We start from the raw sequence: 24,154 nt of genomic DNA, 5'->3' as shown, positions 1-24,154 counted from the left end.
TTGGTTTCTGTAGTTACATGGGAGGCATTGCTTCGCTTCCGCTGCGGCAGGCTCGATCGACGTGTTCCTTTCTTTTCGTTGTTAGTAGTTTTAGATTCGCCATTGGTAGCCGTCGTGTAGTCTGGCCGCGTTTCTTGGCCTGGGCTTTCATCGTCAGTAGTGGCAGTATACCGCGCACAGAGTGTCTTACTACTTGGAGATGGTTCGCTTGATGAAGGTATGGAATCATTCTGCTGTTGCCTTTTTGAATTAAACATATCTTCGAAAAAAAGAAACCGCGGCGGATAGCCCTCGCAGTGGAGACCTTTCACCCGACATCTGTTGCAAATCGGACGAGCGCGGTCACATTTGCGGCACTTCTTCCGGCAAGTACCACAGGCAGGATCTAGTTGGATGATTAACAGGTTTAGAAGATACTATGTCGGTTAATGCAGTCGAATTTCACGTACTACTCCGAGATCTCATGGCTAAAAATTGCAAAAATGCTGTATAACGAAGGCTTGACGTGGACGTCAGCACAAGGTAAGTGGAGAAAGGAGCGATCAACGCCAATAAATACTGTCCCAGCCCACGTGAGAAACGGGCTCCCTGATCCTTGTGGAGAAGCTGGCATGCTCTACGATTATTCCTTGGTTCAGCTCCAAAAATTGAAGACAGAATTGTCCTACGGTTGGTACGATAAGATAGACCTCTACAACAATTTTGGTTTTCCTTTTTTTTGCTTGTCTTGTTTTTTCTGCTATTCTTGGATTATCTGGATTTTAGCATGGTTTTGTCGCAATTTATACCAGTGAGGATACTGTTTGCCTTCGCTAAATCGACGCGTTGCCACACTGTTATTGCCACGCCCTAGAAGAGCAGCAGTCCACCTGTTCCACTAAGGACACTGCCAGTTACCCAGCGCGATTCTTCGGAGCAAAGGAAGCTATTAACATGTCAGTTTCAGGCATCTCCATGATAAGAGAATTTAGTAACAGTCTCCTACCTCACAAGAGGTACAATATCCTCCACTTCTCCCATCCGTGCCTCAGCAGGTGTACTTTCGATCATCGGTTGCAATGCTCGCTTGAACTCCGGCGAACTGTTGTGAAATTGTTCGGTGGCAATTGGGCCTGGACTCACGCAATTGACGGTGATTCCATGAGATTGACCAAGCTCAGTAGCCCAAACCCTCGCAAACGCTTCTAGACCGGCCTTGTTGGCCGCATACACTGTGGTTTCCGCAACGCCCATGCGAGCTGCAGCAGATGTGATAAGTACAATTCTTCCGCCTCGAGGCATGTAAGGTACGGCGACTTGAGTAAGGAACACGGGAGCTATGCGATGACAGGGCCATCAAGGAGCCCAACTATCAGCCTTGTTGATTGAAGTCTTCTCATGGTCTGCTCCACATACCTTTCAAATTCACATTCACTAGAGTTTCGAAAAATTGCTCTGAAATATCTTTGAGATAGCAGTCATCTCCATTACCCGCATTATGGACTAGTATATCGATCGATTTGTTCGGACTCGCTTCCACGGCTGCATCGATGAGCCTCTGTCGATCTGTCGCGGAGGTGATATCGGCCTGTACTAGAATGCCCTTCCCCCCTGACCCTGTCTCTTCGATCGCGCGAGACACCGAGGTTGCTGATGGAAGTGACTTTTCGCTGGTGTATGTTATAACAACCGCAGCACCTCTGCGACCAAGGTCGAGCGCAATGCCAGCACCGATGCCCCTGGGGCTCATTAGCCGTGCGATGTCTTCAACGCTCAAGATAGATAACCAACATACCGGGAGGAGCCCGTTACAATGGCTGTTTTACCGATCAGGTTTGAGGACAGACTCGGTAACTGCCGACTGTTCTGACCGTTGGTGTGCATGTTATCGACTGTCAATATATGAAAACAAAAGGAAATGTTCAGAGTTACAAGGCTTCGGGGGGGGGGTATCAAGGAACAATTATAGAATGATATTGCTGGGGGGAATATAGCTGCAGCGAAATGAGCGTCTTTTATTTTGGGAGCTATCATGCGGAGGTAAGAGAAGACGCCAATCCCCTCTGTTCGTTCAATCTCATGTTTTGGTAGACTGGTTGGGCGCGTTACCGGATAGGGTAAGTAACCCAGCCCAGTTGCAGTGGCGAAGTTCCATGGTTTCAGGCTTAGAACTAGAGTATTATCGTTGTTTATTCCCTTGAACCGACCTTCCTCAAGACGCGAAACATGCATAGCCATAGGCTTCCGCGTTCCGGCAGACGTCATAATACACTTCTCTCGTGCGGAGTACGGAATGTCGATATTCTTTACTTCTTCATACACCCTTGGGGTTCCTGTGATCAACGCACTGCCAAGAGATCGTCGCTGTGGAGAAACAATTTAGGGACGGGGAGTGCAGAACACCTGCACATTGTACCAGGTGTTTGTAATCAAAGAACCTCTAAGACGGATGACCTAGTTTTAGTAGACTAAAGTCTAGAGTCGGTTCTGCCATCTACATGTTGAAAATTGGGAATACTCGAAATAGAGGACAGGTGACTATCAAGAACTTGATATGGCTATTCATTTCATAATGCGCTACTTAATTACCATACAAAAAACGTCACATCCCTAAGTCTCAACACACGATATCAAAACTTCCTAATATCGCAGTATGCCCCTCAGAAGTCGGTGGGTCTGGCGTCCTTCAGGAGCTCAGGCCGAAGATGGTATATCGGATCCATCTGTTCATAGTAGCCACACGCGGGATCGCTCATGTAATATCCGATGTACTCTTGAATGTCACGATCGTAAGTCCGCGCCACATCCTGCGGTACGGCTAAAAATTGGTTCTCCTCCTGCCGTAAAAATCCACGCGTGATGAACGTAGCGAAAGCTAGGCGATACTCATCTTCGGTGACATTTGAACCTCCACCATGGAAGGCAGACGCCAACATAATGAAGCCATCACCCTTTTCCATGTCTGCGAAAATACACTGATCAACGCGGGGTGGAGTAGTGCGATCGGTGCCCCTGTAACGTGTCAGATGGACCGTCTCGAGAATGGTGGGGATGTCTCGTTCGAACGTACCAAAGGTGGCTTCGGGGAATGAACTGGGTACCCCCGTTCTCCTTCGTAATTCTGCAGCCAGCCACAAACAATCCAACGGCTGACTCGCGGTCCATGTCACGGGCATCATCCCATTTGTCGATCTCAGTATGATAGCGATGGGCGATATAGTCATCACGGTGCAATGGTTGGGCCTTACCCCTGGGACCAATTCTCATCGCTGTGCAGGAATGCACATAGGGCATTGATACGGACTCTTTCTTTTCATCTCCCCACCAAAACCAGCTCCGTGTAGTCAGAAAGTGCTCACAGACCTTGCGGAAAAGAGGGTTCATCAATTGCGTCTTAGTGTAGGTAGGGCTCCGCGCAATTAGTGAGGGAGCCCGTTGAGTTTGCGCTTACACATGACGTTAGCCCTAAATAATGTATGCGTATGTTGAAGTATTTTATTTCGTACTTACCTGGGAAGAACGCGCCGTCCCATTCCACGTCGTTATCCATACGATCTTTTACCTCACTGTATGCCTTATCGACATCTTCTTCGGGGATTAAATTCTTCACAAATACCCCGCCATCACGCTTGAGAAGGTACAGAATTTCCTCCAGCGGGGTATCCTTGGACACCTTCTGGACCTCGTCACTGTACTTGGATGTATCAAAGGAGTCGGACATGTTGGATAATCTGCAATTGGATGGATAACTTAGTACTACCTATACGAATGGTAACAAGTACTGCTCTGGGGTATGGAAGCGATAGATGCATATCTTATATCTTAGAGAATAACCGGTGTCGTCACAAGATGTCTTCGTATATGTTCCTTGTCTCTTGTCGTCTGACATGCGTGGCAATTGTTTCTGGGGATCCGTGTGGGGAAGCCGAGAGGTTGGATATATTACTCAAAAGAGTAAGTTATCCAGCTAAGGTGGTTGGGGGCGCACGGGCCCTTACGAGCCCTGATCAACAAGGAGTTGCAGTCGGATCCATTCTCGACCTTATCTTCCTTTCCAGCATTTCTCTTTTTTATTTCCCTTTTTTTCGATTTGCCATTACCCCCGTTGAGCTTTCTTCTTCTGTATTCCGCACTAAGATAGGAACAGAAGGCTTGCTTATCGGCCATCGGCATTTAAGTTTGCGGGGAAGTTATACTAGGGCATTGTATGCCCGATAACCACGACCAGAGGATGGAGGCCACTCCCTTGCAGTCACAACGTTATCTGCCTCGTTGTAGTATCCCTTGATATGTTTAAGACATCTGGAATGTAGTGTATATAAAATGTCGCAGATCCTGAGGCGAATAAAGTGTTTAACCATACTTCTCTCATTCATTTTTACAGTTTCATACTCATTGTGGTATTCCTTTTTTTTTTTTTTAAGAAACTGTATATCTTACCATGGCATTTGCATTGGAAAAGCCCATCAAGGGTGAGCCCCCCGCGGCTGATGACCAGAGCATCATCCCTGGAACAGTGAACGATATTGCGAAGGATGCAGACGACGACGATGCAATCCTTCAGGCAAATGGCCATCAGACGGCCATGCCTCGCCAGTTCAACTGGCTCTCTGCTCTTGGACTGGGCTTTTCAATCACCAACTCCTGGGTTGGCTATCTGGTATGATCGTCTTCTGTTCCAGAAGATACCCTGCTGACAATTGTGAACGTGGTAGAGCTGCTTCGGCCAGAACCTGACATATGGTGGTGCTCAAGCCTGCATATTCAGTCTGGTCGTAGCTTTCATCGTTCAATTTATTGTGACCTTGGGACTCGCTGAGCTAGGGTCTGCCTTTCCTGTAAGACTAGCCAGTTCCTAACACACAAACGGACACACAGACACATACAAGCAAGCCACTGACACTGCAGACAAACAGTCTAGCGGTGGGCAGTACCATTTCTGCTATATCCTGAGCCCCGAAACTACGAGGAGATACAGTGCGTATATTGTTGGCTGGCTTTCGGTGTTGGCATGGTGGATTGTCACGTATGTGCCATCCGAAGTCTACTTGTTATATATCATCTCCGCTCTAATACTTGGCTTCTTTTTCTACAGCTGCTCTGGTATATCCCTTGCTACCGTCGTTCTGAATGGTATTGTCAATTTTTGCTCCCCAGGATACGTTGCCAATCAGTGGCAGACATATCTTACCTATGTTGGCGTGTCATTTGTTACGAGTAAGTATCGTGGACGGCAGAAACCCATGGGTGTGCTTTATAAACGGAACCAATAGACTAATTGCTTTCCCCATCTAGTCATCCCAGTATTTGTCGCATCCAACAGAATATCACTCGTAACCCAAATAGCACTTTATCTGTCGTTGTCGGGATTCGTCATCTTCCTCGTCGTTTCCGTTGTCATGCACCGGCAAATGCAGCCACAGTCTTTTCTATTGGAGTCGGGGAAAGGAAACAGTGGGTGGAACGAAGGCACTGCTTGGTTACTGTCTATAAGCAATGCTATGTATGCATTTGGTGGTGTGGATGGAGGTCAGTTTGTGTTACTTCAGGGCTGTGTTGCTTATCAAGGCACGGTGCACTAACGCTGAATAGTCATTCACATCTGTGAAGAAATACCCAAACCGGGAAAGCGAGTACCGCAGATCATGACGATAACGATGGCGATAGGTCTCATTACATGTCTTCCGTTATTTATTGTCTTTATGTATTTCACCATTGACATGGAAGCAATACGGGAGGCACCTCTCCCTAGTCTTGAGCTGGTATACCAGATGTTAGTGTCACACATTACACACGGCTTATAAATATCTAAGACTAACACCATGACCCAGAACCGGAAGCCGAAGTGTTACTCTAGGGTTATTTATTCTATTATGGGTCGTTTATGCCTGTAAGTCGTCTGGTGAAAAGACCCCTTGAAATATATAGCTAACAAAACATATAGTTTCCCTTCCATCACAATGGGTCAGTGCTGGTCGAATTGCATGGGCATTTGCTCGCGATGTAGGTTTCAATATACTCTGTATGGGGTACGTGCTAGCTAACTGTTGTCAAGAAAGGAACCCCTTTCCCAGAATACTTCTCCGTGGTTAACGAGAAGCTCAACTTCCCTGTTCGCACGACAGTGGTTACCTTCCTATTCAGCTGTCTTTACGGCCTTCTATATCTGGCCTCCACGACCGCATTTAATTCTATCATTACCTCAGCAGTCCTGTTTTTGAACATCACCTACACTATACCCCAGGGAATCCTCCTCATGCAAGGCCGCACGTGTCTCCCAGAAAGGTATTTGAAACTTGGCTGGGTTGGATACTTCTGCAACGCGTTCTCAGTCCTCTGGATTGTAGTACTTGGTGTTCTCATTTGCATGCCGCCAAATCTACCTGTTAGCCTGCAGTCCATGAACTATGTGTGTGTAATTCTTGTTGGCGTCTTTACTCTTATAAACGTTCTTTGGCTGTTCATCGGAAGGAGAAGTTTTGAAGGGCCACATATTGAGTGGAGCCTTGTACGCTCCAAAGCTGACTGATGTTTGTCAATTGCGCTTTCCACCTTCCTTATTATTGCACTCACGATTCATGATATGTATCAGTTATCTTCGGTTACAAGTCATTCATCAGGAAATCATTCATTTCCACCAGTGCCTTGAATACATCTTATAAACCAGTCAAATCCGAAAAGAGTTCCCTTCACTTTGTCTATTAAAATTGTAATTAAAGGTTACCCTTCAAGGGACTGATAAAAACCATCAGCCGCGTTGCAGTGATCGCTAGACCACGAGAACCTACTCAGTTATCAAGCCACAATTTGCATACACATCCTTCTCAATCTCCTGGAAAAGCTTAACAGCGTCGAGATCTATGTACATAGTCAGGAATCGATAGTGGGAAAAGTAGAGTCCAGAACTCACCTCCGTATGGAAGAATTTGGGTAGCGAAGATCATAGCAATGCCGTTGACACGATCGGCAAACCAGTATAAATTTGCCAGGCCCTCCCATGATGCCGAACCAGCTGCTCTCCCAGATCCGCTACTCTCATGGCTCAACATGAATGTAAGGCCCCATCCATCGGTCGGATTTCCAGGTTTGAGGATAATGGGACAATTGTTGGCGAGCGTGGGTTTTGCTGACTGGCAATATTCATTGTGGTAGAGCGGATACTGTGGGATCTGGTCGGTGAACATTTCTTTTCACGGCAGAGGATTAATATAAACTGATTGAAAAACATAAGGCGTAGTGACGACTTACGCTGTATTGTTTCTGACTTTAATATCTGAGCGTTGGTCTTTGGGCAGGTTCCGTTGTTGAGTAGCATAGCCAGGATTTCTGTTCACTTAGTTCCCATATTTCATGAAATGGGTGAAATAATGACGCACTTGAATACTCCCTGGGTGTCCCGAAGCACCCACAACCACCCATACAGAAGCTTTCGTTTGTTGCATACACGGATTCGACAAGCGCATGTCGAACAAGTTGGTCGGTTACACTCAATGAGCCGTCAGCTGCGCGCTGGTGCATGTAGGCAAGGCGTTGCTTCATGTCTCGCGTTGGGTAGAACGCCAGATCCTTTATACTTAGCGGCGCAAAGATATACTTTTGAAAATATTCCTGAAGGTTCATTTTCGTGGCTCGTTCTATAATGATTCCGACCCAATCGATGCTCACACCGTATTGGAACCCCGTTCCTGGTTGGAATACTAGCGGTCGCAAAAGAATATCTTCTCTCCGTCCTGAGAAATCGTCGATACCGGTAGGCCTTGCCCAGTCGCAGAGCTTAACATTGTCAAAGGCATACCCGAAACCGGCTTCTTACGAGTTAAAAATCGGTCAAGATAATGACTGGTATAACTTACACGTATGGGTCATAAGCATTCTGAGCGTAATTTGCCGCTCTTGCGGCACCAGTGTGTAAGATCCATTGGAGCCTCTCGTCAACACTTTCAGTTCCTTCAGCTCTGGAGCGAGATGGCCAAGCTCAACGGCATCGTCGAGTGCGAGCTTCCCTTGTTCCACGAGTTGCATGCATGCTATGCCTGTGAGGAGCTTTGTACATGAAGCTATCCAGAACACCGAATCCAATTTCAAGCGTGATTCGCCACCAAGCTTCAAATTACCTGATGCGTGCGACAGGATTGGATTTCCATCTCTGGCCACTGCGATGCTAACCACCCCCGGGATTCTGGGATTCGGGCCACTTGTCGCCTCATCCATTCGGGCAATAGCCGCGCTCACATTTCGTGTTGCTGTTCAACTGACATAGCTGTTTCTCTAAATTGTATATTTCGACCTCGACTGCGATGCGAATATTAAACGTGAAGGTTGGACGATAGTTTAGGCGAAGGTCACAAATAAGCAGTTCAAAGATTGCCCACTTCTACTAACCTAAATCTAAAATTTCGGTCTTAACCTGAGCTCTGGCGTCTTGAGATATTCACGAGTTTCAACACTAGACACTTCCTCTTGCTACAGCTAAGCACACCAGACGCAACAGCAATTGGAACACTTTCCGTAGTCGGAAAGAATCACGCCCTGGGTCAAATAAGTTCAGACTACCGCTATATCTGGTAATAAACATCATACGTATACTCGCAATAAATCAGCAAAAAGGCGGGGTCTGGGGACGACGAATGGCCAACACTAGGGTTAAGTGGGTCAGCTGGGAGTATTACCCTATCGGGAAACCATGTCAACTCTTAACTCGCATGAGGACCGCTCCACTGCGGCGATACTGAGATCCCCCTGGAGATAAGTTTGTAATATCATTTGAGCGCGTAAGAATATCCAAAGGAGGAATATACCTCAACGGCGGCTGTGGGGTTTATATGGCTACGTTAAGGGCTTTTCCCCGGGGTCTCAGCAGGATAAATAGCGGTTCAACCACCACGCCGATCAAGTTCTCCCACTCATCAAATCCCTTACTCTTAAACACACTCCCTGGAGTACAACGAATTACGCCTCACAATGTTCCATCCTCTTGACCCTCTCTCTCCAGCAGAGCTGCGCAAAGCTTCGCAGACACTGCGAGCCTACCATGCCCCGACTGCTGTCCGGTTCAAGGTTATCGACCTCCTCGAACCCCCGAAAGCGAGCCAGCTTGCGTACCTGCAAGACCAGACTGTTCGAGTTCAACCACTTCCTCGCAAGGCTTACACATACTATCACAAGCATGGCAGTACGACGCTACGCAAAGCAAAAATAAATCTCAGCAAGGGAGTCGTGGAAGTGGATGAGGAATACCCAGAAATACAAGGGCCAGCCGATATGGACGAGATTGATCGCATTATTCAAACCTGTGCCGAACATCCAGCAGTACAGGCTGAGGTTGAAAAGCTCAAGCTTCCGAAGGGGTGCGTGAGCAACTATTGTGCAGAATAAGCAATCATAGCTTTTAGCTGACTTTCACTACAGGGCAACGATAATCAATGATCCTTGGCTCTATGGCACAGATGATGCAAATGAGCGTCGACGCCTCTACCAATGCTACATGTACATTGCCCTCAACGATGACCCAGAAGCAAACCACTACTCCATCCCGACCACGTTTGCCCCTATTTTTGACGCCCACACGCTTGAATTGTTGGAAATTGAGAGACTCCCAGTAGGTGTCGGAGCCGAATTAGAATCCGACACTCTGCCATGGGAACCCGTCAAGGCGGTGGAATACAGCGCAAGGGTTCTGGGCAATGACTACTTCAGAAAAGATGTAAAGCCTTTGCACGTGGTTCAGCCTGAAGGTCCATCCTTCCGCATCGATGGTCGTCATGTTTCCTGGCAGAAATGGTCCTTCCACATGGGCTGGAATGTTCGTGAAGGTCCCATTCTCAATAATGTCTTCTATGACGGTCGGTCCCTATTCCATCGAATCTCAATGAGCGAGATGACTGTCCCTTACGGTGACCCTCGCTCCCCTTATCACCGCAAGCAGGCGTTCGACCTGGGAGACTCTGGATTCGGTATCACCTCCAACACATTGACCCTGGGCTGTGATTGCCTAGGTCTTATTGCTTACTTCGATGGTATCCGGACCTCAGGATCTGGAGAGCCAGTAGTCATGAAGAACGTCATTTGCATGCATGAAGTGGACGACGGAGTCGGATGGAAGCACACGAACATTCGCAATGGGCAGGCCTCCATGGTTCGAAACCGCCAGCTGGTAATTCAGTGCACGGCCACTGTACTCAACTATGAATACATTCTCGCTTACATTCTCGACCAGGCAGGTAACATCCACATCGATGTCAAAGCCACGGGCATTGTGTCTACCATGCCCATCCGCCAGAAGGCTCTTTCTCCATGGGGAACAGTGGTTGCGCCCGGTGTCCTTGCTGTTAACCACCAGCATCTCTTCTGCTTGCGTATCGACCCAGCCCTTGATGGATTGAAGAATACAATTACCTATGATGACATTAAGCCGGTCGTGAACAACCCGCAGCTCGATCCCTTCGGTGTAGCGTTCCGTGTCCACACCACGCCCATCACCCAACCTGGCGGTTATGATCTCGATACAAGCCAGTCTCGAACTTATAAAATCATTAACACATCTCAAATCAACCCTGTTTCGGGCAAGCCGGTCGGCTACAAGCTACACGCGCTACCCAGTCAAATGCTCATGATGGGGCCAGAGACTTTCAACTACAAACGCGGCCATTTCTCTTCCAAGCCCATCTGGGTGACGTCCTACCAGGATGATGAGTTCTGGGCTGCTGGTGAGTTCACCAACCAAAGCCGAGAGGACACTGGCTTGGGTGTATGGGCTCGTCGTAGTGAGAATGTCGAGAATGCAGATGTCGTTCTCTGGCACACTTTTGGCGTCACTCATGTTACTCGACCTGAAGGTAAGCTTCCTCTTTCCATTTATCAAAGTATATGTTAGACATTTAGCTAATCACGATCGTGAATAGACTTCCCGGTTATGCCAGTTGAGAAGATGTCAGTGTCTTTGAAGCCGACTAGCTTCTTCGAACTGAATCCTTCCAATGATGTTCCTCGCTCGAACCAGAACATGAATCGATCGACCTTGGTGGATCATTCGAGCACAGCGCCGGATTGTGGAAAGTGCAGTTTGTAATCGAGCTTTGAATTTGACTTTATGAAAAAATATAGGATACCAAACAGATCACAACCATCCGGTTCCTCTCCATTTAGAATAAAATGCTACCCCAATAATTTCTTCTTCATCGCAATAGTCCATTTAAATGTGATTTAGGAAGTACTACGTGCGCTTGTCCTCATCAGCTGTGAGATCAATGTTCTTCGTACATATAAAACTTCAATAGAAAGATTAACAAAGAAACGGATGCCATTCATTTAAAGCTCTTCTATCCTCGATGTTTAGTCCACTTATAGCTGGGATCTTGAAAACAGCTACTCATTGTAGATTAAGAGTAGTCACCACTCAGTATTTCGACACAAATAATTCTATATTCAGACTGTTGCCAGCACCTACTGCCTTGAACGCTCTAAATTATCATAAGGCAACCGTATTCTGAACGATCACTGAAGTCTAGCTAGCATACTCTTGCCTAAAGGCTGGAGTTGACGTAGCGGACGGGAAGCAACTGGTGGATCAGCTTCTGCTTTTGGTTATTCAAACGACTACGAGGTTATAAGCCCTAAACGAGTACGACAGGCATAGGATCGAACCTAACCTTTGCCCCCATTGTTCTTCAATTCCAGATCTCCTTTGGATTCGTATAAAGGGGTCTTTAGTCCCTTCTCAATCTCATCGCAGTACACAACTGTACAGCCAGCTATTATGCGATCGCTCTCACTCCTTCCTCTTCTTTCCTTAGCGCTCGGCGTAGCGGAAGCGTCGCAGTGCAAATGCGTGAGTAACCATTACAATCACCGTATTCAGCCGATGCTCGCATGGCCCTACTTCAATTTTTGACTGACTATCGTTGGCCAGTCACCTTCGGACCCATGCTGGCCCTCCTTGTCCGAATGGGCATCCCTCAATGAAACTCTTTCTGGGCGCCTCATTCGCAGCGTGCCTCTGGCCTCCGTCTGCTACCCCTCGGAGCCTAGCTATAACGCCCAGGCGTGCGCGAAAGTGCGATCTAACTGGACCTCATCGGCCTTTCACTCTTCAGACCCGTCCAGCATCATGTCTCCTAATGCTTTAGGCGGTGGGTGCAGCCCAATTTATGCCAATGGGACTAGTGTCACGGGCGACGCTTTTGCTAGAGAGAATGGCTGTACGCTTGGTAATATTTCACCCTATGTTGTTAATGCGACCGAGGCGCGCCATGTTCAGGAGACTCTGGAGTTTGCGCGCAAAAAGAATCTCCGCTTAAACATAAAGAACACTGGTCACAACGCCGTGCAGAGGTGAGTGTCCGAACATTACCTGCTGATTCTATGCTATAAATACTAACTAAAGTATAGCTCCGCCCATGGAAGTCTGTCGTAGGTTATCCCGCTGCCTTTCTGTCTACCCTGTTAACCTCCCATGGGCTATTTCCCTTTCCTATCTCTCACAATAATGCTCATTGTCTAGGATTTGGACACACAATATAAAGCAATTTGAATTTCACAAGTCCTTTCGCCCTCAGTCATGCCCTCAGAACGCGACCCATATGGCCGCGACCCTCGGGGCCGGCGTTCAGGATGGTGAGCTCTTCAAGTTGATGGCGCAGCACAATGCTATTGCAGTGGGCGGAACAAACGAGGTAGGGTCTTTACGAGGAGCACAAGTTCAAAGTCTCTGGGCTGATGTCTTTGATTAGGACGTTGGCGTTGTCGGATGGGCCACAGGAGGGGGACATGGCCTCGCAACTGGAACTTACGGTATGGGTGCAGATAGCATCATTGAGGCTGTTATTGTGACAACCAGTGGTAAGGTCCTCACAGCCAACTCCTGTCAAAACGAAGATATATTCTGGGCCATTCGAGGTGGAGGTGGGGGCACCTTTGGTGTTATCCTCAGCGTCACTGTAAAAGCTTACCCTATGCCATCCACAGCCGTGGTAGACCTTGATATCACGGCTCGTAATGGTACATCTCCTCAGACATTCTGGTTACTTATTGCAGAACTTCATAAGGAGCTTTCACGTCTGCAAGATGCTGGCATGAATAGTTACTACACTCTGTCGGGGCCGCCTCTAATGTTCCATGATACCATGCTGCTTTATAATAGCAACGGAACTGAAAGTGCGAATAATCTCCTCAGACCTCTCGAAGGCTTCCTTGAAAGAGCAAATAATTCGATCGAAAGCACAATCTCTACCTCCTGGGTACCGGCTTGGTACGACCTGATCAAACATATGCCCGTCGTTGAACATGTGGGCACCACACGCAGCGCCACTACCTCTCGTCTGTTGCCTCAGAAAGCCATTGAAGATACAGAGGCATTTGCCAAAGTTCTGGAGACTATCGGTCCGAAGCTTACCGCTCCAAAGGTATGCCCTTTATCAGCCATTTCTTCTCGCCTGATTGCAACCGTGTCGGCTAAATCAATCTTTCACAGAATGGAGTCTCTAACCCTTCCATTTCTGGGACTATGACTGGTAGCAAGGTCCCTGTAGATAATGCACTGAATCCAGCTTGGCGTGATACTGTCGTTCATCTTATTAGCTCTCAGAGCTGGGACGACTCCTTACCTCAGTCTATTGCCCACCAGACCATCGCAGACGTAACTTATATCAAGGGATATGCGTTACGCCAACTAGCTCCTGGCACAGGAGCTTACTTCAATGAGGTGTGTATTTTATTTAATTGAACTTCTTGTTCAATCTCTATAATTCTATTCCAAGCTTCAGTTCCTATATTCACATACAATATGCTTGACAGGCAAACCGCTACGAGCCGAACTGGCAATGGTCTTTTTTTGGGCCCAATTATCCCCGTCTTTATGCGATCAAACAGAAGTATGATCCGGATCACCTTCTCTGGTGCCATCAATGTGTGGGCAGCGAGGCATGGGTCGAACAAACCAATGGCTCCTTGTGCAGAGCTTTCTGATTCTCATCCTATACTATACCGAGATAAATGCTCGCATGCTAGGAGGCGATACTCGTGTATCCAGCCGGAGAAATGCCAGCGGGTGAATACGTCAGTCCTGGAGGCATGATATTTCATGCTTGCATAGATTGTACTATTTTCCATTGGGTTCTCAGGCTCCAACCAATTTCGAAGAATGCTTTTATCTGATTATCAACGACAGGTCTTATTGTATGCACTTTTAATTGATACAATCTCCTATAACAAGTTGGTCGTCTTTATTTACTCTATTAATCAAATTGTTCCTCCTGTTCTTGTTGTTTATGTTGGTCTAATTGTTGGCTTGTGCGTCGAGATTGTTATATTCAGGTACAACTGTGTGAACGCTATTACTACTGCTGGTGGAATGGACTCTCTTTTATCTCCTCAAGTACTTTCTCATATCAGAGTAGATTAACAAGCATCAATAACCCGAGAGACATATACTTAACTTCACGATCTCCAAAAGCAACTATCGGTCATAGCTAAGGCATCAATAAAATGTCGCCTGATATATCTGGCATATACTGGGATCAATACATTCTTCCGGTTCCGAGATAACTACACCACGGCGTTTCGATCCACCATATATTTGGTTTGTTCTATCACGTCGAATATGGGCACTCTCAGCGCCAATCAGGTTGAGCATCTATAATAAAGTTCCGTAGCTCTTTCATATGCGAGGCACGAAGGTACTGCTTGGTAATCATGGCTGGTAGTACCAAAAAGAAAGTCTCGAGTGCTTGTCAAAGATGTCGACGCCAAAAACTAAAGGTCAGCTTCCCCCTGATAACCGTTGAGTCAGCATTGAGTAACGTCCTGGAACAGTGTGATATAATCCGCCCATGCACGTTGTGTAGAAGGGCGGGTGTTGACTGTCAGCCGGTCACTCCTGCCCAGTGGAGGGTTTATCAAAAAGATCAGCCCCCGGAATCGGAGCGCTCGACTAAACGGATCCGCGTGGTTGAACCTGCGGGGTCTATATCATCATCGCGTAGCGATTCCCATCTCCAGTCTCTTACTGTTTTCCCGAGCCATGTGGCTCAGGGGGATACACGGGAGACAATCGATCAACGGCCAGCCTCGGGCAACCATCAATCCTGGAATTCTAGCTCTACGATGGCCTTGGTGGATGGGGTATTACCACAATTCGTTTTGTTGCGCTGTGATGGTGGCTGACCCTTCTGTAGGCATTCCATCTTCACAACGCAGCTACACCTGAGTCAGCCGCAACAAATGCTATTCCTGGAGCCGGGCTCGGTGATCTTGTGTCCGACGCGTCAGGGGAAGAAGAAACACCGACGAGGAATCCCAATAATGGCCGTGCCTCGCCAGCAACAAGCCGCATGCCTCCAATGAACAGATCATTGGCCTATTCCTCCCAATCAGCTGTGGCAGAGCTGGTATCACTTTTACCTGACTACCAAGCAGCAGCTTTGCTCGTAGATACCTACTTTGACCGAGTACACTGGTTCATGCTCATTTTTCACCAAGATGATTTCCGGCGACGATGGCCGAAGCTGTACAGACTACCGAACTCGCGGACCTCGAAGTCTTCCCAAAACCTAGGATTTATTAGCACGTTTCTGATGGTTATCGCTATTGGCCTCCAGTACATTGGGGACCATCGCCGGCAGCTCTTGGCCACCTATGGCATTGACCCGGATAAACTCAAAGAACGAATTTTCTCTGCCGTGAGAACACGACTATTGGACATAGTTTCTGTCGGCTCCCTAGAGGTCGTAGAGATGTGTGTGTTACTCGGAACATATTATTTGTACCATGGTGCACCTCGGCTGGCATGGCCGGTATGTGGCTGTGGGCTGCGCATCGCTCAGGCCCTAGGCCTTCATCGCAAAAGGTCATCGAGTCCCCAACACTCATTACCAATGAGTACTGCTGCGCGAAAGCAAAATGAAGCAAGAAAGCGAGGGTGGTGGGCCATATATGAAATTGAAACTTTTTGTTCGATGGCATATGGTTACCCTCTGAGTATCAAAGACTCTGACTGCGATGTTGAGCCGCTAGATCCGACATTCAACTCACCGATTGGGCAATCGCCCTCTTCATTTGAGGAGCCGGTCACAAGTGAGGCAACCTTACTGTCCTATAAATATTTCATGTCGAAATTATCTATTATTACGAAGGATGCATTATCTGAATTGTATAACGTTCGTCTTGATTCCGCTGAAGGCTCACGGTTACATCACTCAACCTTGGACCCGTCCTATGTTATTGACCGAGTACGCACAATTGATATGAAGCTACGGCAGTGGCATGCAGAGGTTCCCTCCAGGCTAGGATGGGATAACATAACTCAAGCGGATGTTAGCTACTCATCACCACAGGCAGTTGATCGGGATATTGGTGCATCCGGGCCTGTCTTCGAGAATCATATCTATCAGCTTCAGGCACTAACCCTCAAACTTGCTTATGAAAATGCTAAGATCTTGGTTCATCGTCCGCTGCTGTCGTATAAGGTCGTTTCCCAATCCTCTAACTCTGCACCCAGGGACTACATAGAGTCAACTCCAAGCTCCATGAGCCCCTTTCGGTCTTCACTACAGACTTGCCGAGCTGCAGCGATGAGCATGGCCGAAATTGCTTCGAACCCAATTGTTGATCTCATATCAGAAACCTATGCCGCAGCCTTTGTCAGCATCCACACATTCACAGCTGGTGTAACCTTAGGAATCCTCAGCAGTATCGAACCCCTAGGACCACAATCGCGCGACACAAAGATTGGAATGCATCGTCTCATGGGTATTCAGGAGAAACTCAAGCATCGCTCAGTCCTTGCTGCACAGGGTCTCGAGGTTCTTCAGCGCCTAGCGAGGCTCGTGATGGAGAAAGAACTGAACGTGATGCTTGATGTGTCCAAGCCTATTGAGCTCTCGGAACCCAGAGATAGTGGAGGTGGCAATGCAGCCGGTGGATGGATCGACCATCCTCGACCTCTTGAAGCGGCCAACTCTGCATCAGATGCTCCCGTTTCTGCAACATATACTCAGCGATCTAGCGACACAACTTGCCCCGTTCCTGGCCAACAATCAGAGATTCCGACAGCTGATTCTACGTACCCGTTCAACATGACTAACGAGAACGCCCTGCAGTATATGGAAGACCCGGCTTTATCCGAGGCCATCTATGATTTTGATCAAGGTACGAAAGACAGCTCTTCTTCTTGGCCCCGGTCACTAATGCTTCGTTCGAATAGCCCTCTCTACATACGCCCCCCGATTATCAGTGGATCCCGAGGAGTCGTATAACTCTTCGCTTCTCCGACCCCCTACTGACGAAGGCTTCCCAATGCTGGAGCAAACATGGATTTGGAGTTTGGAGAATATTCCACCCTAGATACAACACCCCATCGGACGGGGTAGAACAAATTCACATTAGCTTGCGTACATTCAATCGACGAAACGTTCTTTGACAACGATGCCCTTAAAGTGAGGTAATATCGGCCCAGGTTCTCTCAGAACAGGTCTTAGATATCGTTAGGCTTAGTATCTACATGGCTTACAGGTCTGCCTGGCGTGAGGAATCCTGATCTGTGTGATCTGTGTTATTTGTTACATACAAAAAAGCTCAAGTGGTCATCTACATTAATCACTGGACATAACTCAATACCCACCCGTGCTATCCTCAGCCATGGGCTTGAAGGAAACTTCCACCGGCTCGCTGCCAATTCCACGCTTTTTGGCTTCCTCCAACATTGCCACAGTCGCCGTGGCGCCAATTCGAGTCACACCCAAGCTCATGACATGCAGTAGATCGTCCAACGTTCTCACACCCCCGGCTGCCTTGATCTGGATATCCTTCCCTGACTTTTCTCTCATGAGCTTGAGATCCTTAACCGTCGCTCCACGATAGTTGTATGATCCATCTTTCTGCTTAACAAATCCATACCCGGTGGAGGTCTTGACGAAGGCAACTTTCAATTCTGTGCAGATCTCGCACAATCTAGCAATGTGCTGAGAGTGGAGATAATCATTCTCAAAAATAACCTTGAGAATGGCACCATTAGCCACAACCACTTCATTGATCTGACGGATCTCTTCCTTCACATAGTCCCAATCGCCACCAAGGACTTTACCCACGTTGACGACCATGTCGATCTCGTTACCACCTGCCTTGGCTGCTGCTGTCGCCTCGATCACTTTGATCCCCGTTGTGCTGTTACCATGAGGGAACCCGATCACCGGACAAACGAGGACGTCGCTGCCGGCGAGCTCTTTCTTGGCAAGTGGAATAAGGTATGGTTTCACGCAGGCGGTTGCAACATTGTTCGCACGGGCGATGTGCAGACCAGCAACAATGTCTTCATCGGTCATGGTTGGGTGCAGGAGGGAGTGGTCGATCATTTTTGCGAGTTCTTGGAAGGTCACGGTAATCGTGTTGGAAGACATCTTGATAGATTATTGAATGAACGATTGTTATCCCGCGATAGCAAATAATCTATAGAATAATAATCTGAGACTGATAAGCTATCCATTTATGCGGCTGTTAAGAACCTACTTATATTGCAATGATGGATAGGGTTCCACCGGAGGACTTTTGCTCTTTCAACCGGAATGGTTACTATATTTGGTAATCAATTCCACCGGAATTGATTTCCTGCAGTCAGATGTATTTGTCCGATTTCCAGCAACAAATGCCACCGAGTAAAATAATCTAAAAAAAAATATTAATCAAAACAATAAAGTACAATGTGTCAAAGTATAACATTATAAGGCTTTCGGTGTATTTCTTGTACTAAATCCTTACCTCATAGATGTGAGTCTCTAAATACCACCATATTTGCAAGGCTTCGTTACGTCACTTACGTGGGGCTTAAGTGGAAGAGTCTATGAGCTATGGGCATAGAACATCTAAATATCAATAGTCTACCTTAGTCCAGCTGGCTTGTAGCCTTGAATGGGTATCTATGTCTTTTCTCTCGACGCAAAGCAAATCTTCTACCCTACAAATGCTAGCTATCCAACTACTCACAAATTCCACTTCCTGGCCAGCTCAAGGCCTTCCGCGAGCGCAACAACCCGAGTCTCAATGGCGAATCCTTCTTTCTCGAGCCTCTTGATTTCCAAAAAGAGTGACTTCATAGGGAGCGTGAAGACCTCGATAAACTCTTCTTCCTCCAACTCTGGGCTGGGGTTCTGATTCTCCGGCAAGGACAGGTCCACATTCACATAAACGAGCTTAAAATTATTGTTGCAGAACCCGGGAGCTATCAAGACATCAGTTTTTCTTTCTAGTGAAACAGATGCAACTCCCATGGCGAGATCCGCCAGGTAATATACTCACAATTGAACAGAGTTCTACTGGTTCTTTCCGCCTCTCCCACAAAACCAGTTTCCTCCTTGAGCTCCCTCAAGGCGCATTGCTCTGCGGTCTCTCCGGGTTCAATTAGGCCTCCGGGGATCTCGATGACCACCTTATCCAGAGCAGGTCGGTACTGTTTTAATAAAACAAGTTCCGGACCCGTTGACTTGTTCAAGGTAGCCACGATACTGACTCCATCGAAGTCACTATCCGCCGGTCGAGTCTGTGCGACTAAATCAGCTACTCCTCTCCATTAGGATCCTGGTCGCATGGCGAAAGAGAAATGTTACCTGCATTTCGGCAGACTCCCAGATTCTCTGCACCCCATTAGGATCGCGATAGGTCGTCTTGACTAATCTCTTCCATTCGGCTTCTTTGGTGTCCTGTGCTTCACTGTTAGATGGCACTCGCTACCTTGGCAAAAATGCAATACGTACCAGGGTGTGTCGTGAGAGAATCACGGGTTTTGGGTATTTGAAGTCCGGCATATTGCTTGATGTTGCTAGTGCTGTCATGCACAAAGCTATTTCTGTTGGATTTGCGATGACCCCGCGAGGCCGCCGCTGGGAAAAGTGGGGCCGTGGGGGAAGACTTATTGCTCGGCCTGTGGGTGTAGGGTGAGTCTACCTAATCACTTCAATGACATTATGCTAGGTGTTTAATATCAAACAGAGGTGAATTACTTCTTGTTTCTTCACTAGCCAGTTATATACATATCGGCCAGTTCCACATTACTAATTCACTCTATCCTACAGTGACCCTCGATAGTGATCCATGACATAATGTTCCACAGGAAGCTAACCCAGAGATTTTCCATGTCTCAATAGATGGGACAGTATGTCTCCGGAATTATCTCGCATGATAAGGTCTGTGATCTGCCAAGGTCCGGAGGGTAGCTTCTCCCTACACCCAGGGAATCTAATGATTTCCTGATATACAACCAGCATTTGTCAGAGCATGCTGAGCTGTCGCCCGTATATAGCCTCGCTAGATAAACACGCCACAACTGCACTACTATTTCTGTTTCGTTTCGCCCTTCTTTCTGTCTTCTGTCTCTATTTTCTGCTTCTCCACACTCCGGTCCGTGGAAGCCACCAGAAACGCGAGAACAGTCAAGAAGGTTACAATGCCACCAAGGAAAAGTCGAGGAAATTGCCACTGACTGTACTGGTCCTGAATTCCACAGAAGACCATCGGCGGCCCAAAGGCTGAGCCGGCGTAGCGCAACGAGGCTATAACAATCAGCTGGTGCTGGGTCTTTATGTTCGCGTTAACAAGAGATATTGGGCTTACCAGCACTCGTGGAAGATGAATTTGCTCGTGTTGCCCGAACGAGAAAGAACGCGGAAGATACTATGGAGAATACTAACAGCCCTAAACTGATATTAATATCCTCGCTTCCAGTCATGGCCAGCAATACTGTACATACAGGAATTCAATACCCCAGCGGTAGAGCTATACCATTGTTCCCTGATATCCTCCTGAACTGTTCGGTATAGAAAATGCCCAATCTCTTTGCCGAAAACGTGTTCGAATGTCCAGGTAGATGCATGGCGCAGGTCGTTTGGTCGACCTAATTGCCAGCGACTAGCTACTTCTTTGGCAAAGTCTACTGTTGCATCATGCTTAGAGACGAGAATATCAGAGATATAGGCTCTAACTGCATTGGGACCAGCAGAGGCGGGAGGAAATGCCATTGTCTCTGTAACTTGTCTGATTGTCGAGGGGATAAACACGCGTCTTAGGACAGGTTGGGGCCAGAATTCCAGGTAAGAAAAAATCAGTGCCTGGAGGCCATCAGGCCATCAGGCAACAATGATAATCTCCAGGCACCGGCACATGTGATTGTGTTGTGTCGATGACGTCATGGACATATATAATCCTCTTTTCAACTCGCCCACGAGAGCTTTCAACTTATACCCTTACAAGTCCTCGATTATTCCTTTAAACTATCAATTGACCTTAATAATTTATAATATAATTCCTGCAACATGCCCGAATCATTCGCCACCCTCCGCAATCGTCGCAGCGACGAATTGTCCCGTCTGGCCGATGAACACCTTCAGCACGACTTGCGACAGGAAGACCGCGATACTTTGAAGTCTGCAGCTTCGAAAGTCTCCCTTTGGACCGGAATTGGCTCTGCAGTAGGAATTGGGCTGGGTCTATATGTTGCCTTCCGACTACGAAGCTCGCGCAAGGCTTTCTTCGATGTTTTCCGCGCGCAGGAGAGACCTACACAAGTGGTCTTCGCTGATGGTCGGACAGGTATGTGACCCTATGTTTATCGCTGCTATTTATGGGGAGACACTAATAAAGATACGAACAGAGTCTATTCCGGATATTACCCCGTTACTGAAGCCAACCACACTTGGTGATTTCGCAACGTATTTCTTTGCTTCTGCTGGTGGACTCTTTCTGGGCGGAGAGCTAGGTAAGACCTAACCCTGAACCCTAGAATGACTGAAGTGGTGCAATATATAGGACTATTTACAGAGTACTAACTAAATTCGTTGCTATAGGCTTCTTGGGCGGAGCAGCTAGTGGCAGTCGCACTATCACTGCCGACCCGGAACAGAAGAAGAGGATTGAGACCGCTTTCCGGCGATTCCGGGCCGACGTACTGCGCAAGGAAGCCGACGCATTGGATCGCGGAGAGAGTGTTGCGGATAAGATGTTTTGATTTTGGTGTTTAATGTATTAGTAGTAATGGGTGTTGCATGGTTCGGCGCATACCTAGTTTGTCCATTTACAAGTGCTCAGCACTTCGTATGGAAACATATGAAAAACATCCATGGCGTTATGCCAGAATTCTTCAAATTTTCAAACTTCCTAGTTATTATGGCATAGAAAGTGCGTCATTGGAATGGGAAGACCCACTCGAGCGCACAGCTCCGAGTCAACCGGAAGAATTTCGGGCTGTTTCCGAGAGAGCCCGCTTCCGAGATTATAAATTTTGGTCTTGTATCACACATAATCTTTCCTCTACCGGTTAATTGATACAGAAGAACTAGCTCTTCGTGCCATAATTATACTGTCATGTCTGATCTACCATTTTCCTGTGCTCTCGTCACCGGCGGAGGGGGTGGCCTGGGCAAGGCCATAGCCGCATACCTCCTAAGCAAAGGCAAAAAGGTCATCATCGCCGGCCGCACGGAGAGTACACTACGAGAGACAGCCCAAGAGATCGGAGCAACTGACTATTTCACCTTGGACACGGGTGTGGTCTCACAAATCCCAACGTTTATCAAAACGGTTACGGCAGAATACCCCGACCTCGACTGCCTAATCAACAACGCCGGCGTCCAGCGCCCACTAGAAGTTCTCAAAGACGATCCAACGGACTTCCTATCAAAGGCAGACCAAGAAATCGATATCAATATCCGCGGACCAATGCATCTTACTCTTGGCCTTTTGGAACATTTCAAAAGCAAACCCGACGGCGCTACAATCATGAATGTTTCTTCTATTCTAGGGTTTGTGCCTTTCTCGGTCATTAACCCTGTATATAATGGGACCAAGGCCTGGCTGCATTTCTGGAGCATGACGCTTCGTACTCAGCTTGCGCGTGGTGGGTATGAGCGGATCAAAGTGATTGAGATTGCGCCGCCGTCGGTGGGAACAGACTTGCATCGGGATCGGGAGGATCCAGATGATAATAAGAAGGATAAGAATCCTAATGCACTTTCTGTGGAGGAGTTTATGGAGTTCTTCACTTCTGCTTTGGAACGTGGGGATAGTATGATTGCTCCCGGGATGAGTCAGGATGTTGTGGATAAGTGGTATGCGGAGTTTGGGTCGATGTATGATACGTTGACGGGGGAGAAGAAAGCATCGAAATAGGAGCCTTCTGCGGAACTAGGGAAGGCTTTTGATACCAGACAGAGCATATCTTCTGCATGGCCAGTCATATACGAAACACAATGCTCTTACAGATTATCGCGTCCACTAATGATTTCATCCTGCATCCGGAAGCATGGGCGGCTCATATTGTAGAATGAGGTGGTTGTAGATGCTAATCACTTTGCTATAACGAAGGGAGGACGTCATTTCAATTGAGGCAGTTTCTGGCCAAAGCAATAAAGCTGACACAGAGAGAACTTACGTACAATATTATATTTAATCGCAATTTATTTAGATTCGAGAGTTTGGGGTTCTATGGCTTGTCTGTAATGTTTCTTGGTGCTCGGTGATATCTTGATCCTTGAGGAACGGCTTTTAAGGGGACACCATTTGGGGAAAGGTTTCCCAACTTTGCTAAATTTTATTTTATAGGCCCTTGTTATTCCCTAAGGGTACGTAGTAGTAGAGCTTTTGGTAGTGCTCTTGAATAACTGCGTTTATCGGACTGGCAATTCTAAAAGTTTGCATTCATAGCAAAAATTATATATAAATGTGAATATGCAACAAACACAAACTTAAGGAGCACCAAGTTGAACACAGCCCTGTAATATTGGGAAAGAAGGGGGGAAAACGGAAAAAAGACTGTAGAGATTGATTTCACGAACATAGAGCTTCACACTTCATTTACGACTCTAACAAAAAAAAGAAAAGAAGGAAAAAGTGGGAAACCCGATGTAAGAAGCATGGAATGCTGCTCCGTGAAAATTGTTTAATAATGCTAATTACTTCAGCCGTTCCTCAACAATTGGTCGCGTAACTCAGTCGGTTAGAGTGCTGAGCTAATAACTCAGAAGTCGAGAGTTCGAGCCTCTCCGTGACCATCTACTTTTTTTGTTTTTAGTTGATTGACATTTTGCCGAGACAAGTTTGCTTCTGGACTCGGTGTGTTGCGTTTTGTGCCATCCCTTTTTATGCCCATAGTAGATTGTATGGGCTATCTTCCAGTTCATCTATATACTAAATCCGTTTC

The 24,154-nt window shown here is 47.2% G+C and overlaps 12 protein-coding genes and 1 non-coding gene across 13 annotated transcripts; 7 read left to right on the top strand and 6 right to left on the bottom strand.

Annotated features, from left to right (window-relative positions):
* Window positions 1-849: 849 nt before the first annotated feature.
* Window positions 850-1,863, bottom strand: BDV27DRAFT_140515 (SDR family NAD(P)-dependent oxidoreductase; the record flags this gene model as incomplete). The annotated part of the gene is made up of 4 exons (XM_032069670.1): window positions 850-925; window positions 986-1,316; window positions 1,396-1,718; window positions 1,775-1,863. 4 exons carry the CDS (start codon window positions 1,861-1,863, stop codon window positions 850-852), a joined length of 819 nt encoding a protein of 272 aa, XP_031933405.1.
* Window positions 1,864-2,639: 776 nt separating this feature from the next.
* BDV27DRAFT_170037 (phytanoyl-CoA dioxygenase family protein) lies at window positions 2,640-3,700 on the bottom strand (the record flags this gene model as incomplete). Its single annotated transcript, XM_032075193.1, has 3 exons — window positions 2,640-2,991; window positions 3,050-3,425; window positions 3,490-3,700. The coding sequence occupies 3 exons, from the start codon at window positions 3,698-3,700 to the stop codon at window positions 2,640-2,642; spliced, it is 939 nt and encodes a 312-aa protein (XP_031933404.1).
* Window positions 3,701-4,420: 720 nt separating this feature from the next.
* BDV27DRAFT_140513 (choline transporter) lies at window positions 4,421-6,508 on the top strand (the record flags this gene model as incomplete). The annotated part of the gene is made up of 9 exons (XM_032069669.1): window positions 4,421-4,639; window positions 4,695-4,817; window positions 4,896-5,005; window positions 5,075-5,196; window positions 5,275-5,508; window positions 5,572-5,752; window positions 5,811-5,869; window positions 5,924-5,982; window positions 6,035-6,508. The coding sequence occupies 9 exons, from the start codon at window positions 4,421-4,423 to the stop codon at window positions 6,506-6,508; spliced, it is 1,581 nt and encodes a 526-aa protein (XP_031933403.1).
* Window positions 6,509-6,763: 255 nt separating this feature from the next.
* On the bottom strand, window positions 6,764-8,554 carry BDV27DRAFT_140512 (serine hydrolase domain-containing protein; the record flags this gene model as incomplete). The annotated part of the gene is made up of 6 exons (XM_032069668.1): window positions 6,764-6,837; window positions 6,890-7,165; window positions 7,228-7,305; window positions 7,356-7,784; window positions 7,833-8,222; window positions 8,533-8,554. The coding sequence occupies 6 exons, from the start codon at window positions 8,552-8,554 to the stop codon at window positions 6,764-6,766; spliced, it is 1,269 nt and encodes a 422-aa protein (XP_031933402.1).
* Window positions 8,555-8,940: 386 nt separating this feature from the next.
* Window positions 8,941-11,047, top strand: BDV27DRAFT_140511 (copper amine oxidase; the record flags this gene model as incomplete). Its single annotated transcript, XM_032069667.1, has 3 exons — window positions 8,941-9,326; window positions 9,388-10,814; window positions 10,881-11,047. The coding sequence occupies 3 exons, from the start codon at window positions 8,941-8,943 to the stop codon at window positions 11,045-11,047; spliced, it is 1,980 nt and encodes a 659-aa protein (XP_031933401.1).
* Window positions 11,048-11,734: 687 nt separating this feature from the next.
* Window positions 11,735-13,941, top strand: BDV27DRAFT_152204 (FAD-dependent oxidoreductase; the record flags this gene model as incomplete). The annotated part of the gene is made up of 7 exons (XM_032071514.1): window positions 11,735-11,806; window positions 11,888-12,309; window positions 12,367-12,387; window positions 12,479-12,650; window positions 12,708-13,379; window positions 13,448-13,678; window positions 13,771-13,941. The coding sequence occupies 7 exons, from the start codon at window positions 11,735-11,737 to the stop codon at window positions 13,939-13,941; spliced, it is 1,761 nt and encodes a 586-aa protein (XP_031933400.1).
* A 726-nt stretch (window positions 13,942-14,667) lies between these two features.
* BDV27DRAFT_152203 (transcription factor domain-containing protein) lies at window positions 14,668-17,316 on the top strand (the record flags this gene model as incomplete). Its single annotated transcript, XM_032071513.1, has 3 exons — window positions 14,668-15,096; window positions 15,150-17,121; window positions 17,177-17,316. 3 exons carry the CDS (start codon window positions 14,668-14,670, stop codon window positions 17,314-17,316), a joined length of 2,541 nt encoding a protein of 846 aa, XP_031933399.1.
* On the bottom strand, window positions 17,175-18,368 carry BDV27DRAFT_170035 (2-deoxyribose-5-phosphate aldolase; the record flags this gene model as incomplete). Its single annotated transcript, XM_032075192.1, has 1 exon — window positions 17,175-18,368. The coding sequence occupies one exon, from the start codon at window positions 18,366-18,368 to the stop codon at window positions 17,583-17,585; it is 786 nt and encodes a 261-aa protein (XP_031933398.1). The 3' UTR covers window positions 17,175-17,582.
* A 524-nt stretch (window positions 18,369-18,892) lies between these two features.
* On the bottom strand, window positions 18,893-19,781 carry BDV27DRAFT_119628 (NUDIX hydrolase domain-like protein). Its single transcript, XM_032064911.1, has 4 exons — window positions 19,719-19,781; window positions 19,572-19,664; window positions 19,264-19,504; window positions 18,893-19,186 (listed from the first exon to the last, which is right to left on the bottom strand). Exons 1-4 carry the CDS (start codon window positions 19,767-19,769, stop codon window positions 18,948-18,950), a joined length of 624 nt encoding a protein of 207 aa, XP_031933397.1. The 5' UTR covers window positions 19,770-19,781; the 3' UTR covers window positions 18,893-18,947.
* Window positions 19,782-19,945: 164 nt separating this feature from the next.
* On the bottom strand, window positions 19,946-21,017 carry BDV27DRAFT_119626 (uncharacterized protein). Its single transcript, XM_032064910.1, has 3 exons — window positions 20,711-21,017; window positions 20,575-20,655; window positions 19,946-20,513 (listed from the first exon to the last, which is right to left on the bottom strand). Exons 1-3 carry the CDS (start codon window positions 20,976-20,978, stop codon window positions 20,296-20,298), a joined length of 567 nt encoding a protein of 188 aa, XP_031933396.1. The 5' UTR covers window positions 20,979-21,017; the 3' UTR covers window positions 19,946-20,295.
* Window positions 21,018-21,219: 202 nt separating this feature from the next.
* On the top strand, window positions 21,220-22,178 carry BDV27DRAFT_119625 (uncharacterized protein). Its single transcript, XM_032064909.1, has 3 exons — window positions 21,220-21,549; window positions 21,611-21,715; window positions 21,804-22,178. Exons 1-3 carry the CDS (start codon window positions 21,273-21,275, stop codon window positions 21,962-21,964), a joined length of 543 nt encoding a protein of 180 aa, XP_031933395.1. The 5' UTR covers window positions 21,220-21,272; the 3' UTR covers window positions 21,965-22,178.
* Window positions 22,179-22,320: 142 nt separating this feature from the next.
* Window positions 22,321-23,124, top strand: BDV27DRAFT_140506 (uncharacterized protein; the record flags this gene model as incomplete). Its single annotated transcript, XM_032069666.1, has 1 exon — window positions 22,321-23,124. One exon carries the CDS (start codon window positions 22,321-22,323, stop codon window positions 23,122-23,124), a length of 804 nt encoding a protein of 267 aa, XP_031933394.1.
* An 807-nt stretch (window positions 23,125-23,931) lies between these two features.
* On the top strand, window positions 23,932-24,005 carry BDV27DRAFT_t8. The gene has a single exon. It is a non-coding gene; the product is annotated as a tRNA-Ile (tRNA).
* Window positions 24,006-24,154: the final 149 nt, after the last annotated feature.

This window comes from Aspergillus caelatus, assembly GCF_009193585.1.
Source record: "Aspergillus caelatus strain CBS 763.97 unplaced genomic scaffold BDV27scaffold_4, whole genome shotgun sequence".
Lineage (NCBI taxonomy): Eukaryota > Fungi > Ascomycota > Eurotiomycetes > Eurotiales > Aspergillaceae > Aspergillus > Aspergillus caelatus.
Note: the sequence above shows the minus strand (reverse complement) of the source record. Positions and strands in the feature narration are given on the sequence as shown.